Consider the following 2,026-nt stretch of genomic DNA (forward strand, 5'->3'; position numbering starts at 1 on the left):
ACCATCATTCCTCCCATATCCTGTACACACACATATTTATACACATTTAAATAATAAGTAAAAGTTTCAAATAGAAAATATATTGATTAAAGATTATCAACTTTGTCTTAGATTTTATTCCTTATCAATTTGATAATTTTGATATCTAGTGATGTGGTATCATTTTATATGCATTTAAAATTTTCCAAATTAAAGTTCCTGATTTAAATAAGACTATTAGTATTTCATTATAACAAATTAAAAAAATTTATATATATATTGATTTTTTAACAGTAGTTTGTTCAATTATGACCTATCTTAATTCCAACAGCAGTCAACTCTAATTTTGATGAACTTGGGTGTTCTTATTCTAAGAAAGAAGTGTGGTTTGATAATCAGAGTACTAATTTGTTGGCCTTTTATCATCCCAATCCGATAAACGTACCAAATACACCTAAAATCCTAATATTGGCAAGGCACTACAAGGCTAGGGTTATTTGATAAGTTTATAAAAAATTAAAATTTTAATCCACATGTCTTTTACCATTAAAATGAAATATGTACACTGATATTTAAATTTTCAATCTTTTGAATGGGAGGATAAAAGTTATAAATCTTGAAGATTCAAGTTTAATAGAAAAAGAATTGACATGGGAAAATAGAGAAACTAAGAGATAGACTTACCTTTGAGAGACCCCACGCAAGTAGTTTTCTGTCAATATAACAAAGAGCCTCTGTCAAATCTAAATTTATTTTGGAACAATTTATGAAGCCAATTGTCTCCCAAAAATCCCGAAAACTTAGGAATGAAGCCGGTAGACTTGATATTGATTCAAGAGACGTGCAATTATTTGTTCTAAACATAGTAAGTTGACCGGAAGCTCTGGTAAGGATTTAAGTCTTTGACAATTGTTTACAGAAAGCCATTCCAACTTAGAGAGGTTTTTGATGCTCACTGGTAGGCTCTCAAAATTGTTTTGGTCAAGAAACAAATATGTCAATGAGAGTAATTGACCAATATTGTTGGGTATTTCTGCAAAAGCAAATTCCATCATGTCAAGTCTCCCCAAAGCGTTAAATTTTCTATGTCATTTGGCAATCTGTCAAGATTGGTACAACCCGAGAGATCAAGACGTATAAGAGATTTTAACTCACGAACACTCTCAGGTAACTTCTCAAGTCTTGAACAATTTCTAAGATCCAACACTTCTAGTCTAAATAGATGCTCTATTGATAGCAATTCTTTTATTGCAGTTCCATCTGGATATAATATCTTAACTGTACAAGGAAGATATGAAACTGTTCTGAGATTTGAGCAATTGGAGAGATAAACTTCCTGTAGAGATCTCCAATGAACACTGATTGGAAAATTTTTTAAGCCTTTGCAACCTTTTAGATTCAGGATAACAAGTTTATGGAGATTATGGATAGATGAGAAACTCTTGAGTTTTGCACAACCTTTCAGAATCAAGCTCTCCAGATTTGGGATAAGTGAAAAATTTGGCATTCTACATAGATGCTTAGCGTGACTGAGGTCAATATGTTTCAAATTAACAAGTTTCTGTAAAAAAAATTAAATGAATTAAAACAAATATAAATAACATACATATTGAAGTAAAAAAGAGCAATATATATAGCGTTAACATATACCTGGTTACCAGTCCACAGTTTTTCAACTTTGCTATTAGGCATCAAAAGTGCAACAAGGTTTTTTGGATTAAAATTGGTGGCAATGATTTGGCAAAATATCCATGCCAACAAAGGTACCTTAGCTCACCAAAATCATATTTAAGGACCTCAAAACCATGCACCTTCTTTGCATCATTGGAGCTATTATTTTTCAAGAATCTTAAGTTAAGGCGCAATACAGAGGAGTCAGATTTAGTCACCTTCTTGTCAGGCTCGAACCCATAAAATTCCAAGAATATTAGGTTTTGCATGTTGTTGAATGTTTTGGGATTTAAATGTAACTCTGGCCACTTTAGCCATATCCAATCGTATGCTTCGAATTGTAGTACTGCCCTGGTAGTTACGAGCATATTGAAGA

The 2,026-nt window shown here is 31.9% G+C and overlaps 1 protein-coding gene across 1 annotated transcript; it reads right to left on the reverse strand.

The window, feature by feature from the left end:
* Positions 1-1,030: 1,030 nt before the first annotated feature.
* LOC123199590 (disease resistance-like protein CSA1) lies at positions 1,031-1,677 on the reverse strand. Its single transcript, XM_044614621.1, has 2 exons — positions 1,630-1,677; positions 1,031-1,540 (listed from the first exon to the last, which is right to left on the reverse strand). The coding sequence occupies exons 1-2, from the start codon at positions 1,669-1,671 to the stop codon at positions 1,031-1,033; spliced, it is 552 nt and encodes a 183-aa protein (XP_044470556.1). The 5' UTR covers positions 1,672-1,677.
* Positions 1,678-2,026: the final 349 nt, after the last annotated feature.

The sequence above is a fragment of the Mangifera indica genome, chromosome 16, assembly GCF_011075055.1.
Source record: "Mangifera indica cultivar Alphonso chromosome 16, CATAS_Mindica_2.1, whole genome shotgun sequence".
NCBI classification, from domain to species: Eukaryota; Viridiplantae; Streptophyta; class Magnoliopsida; order Sapindales; family Anacardiaceae; genus Mangifera; species Mangifera indica.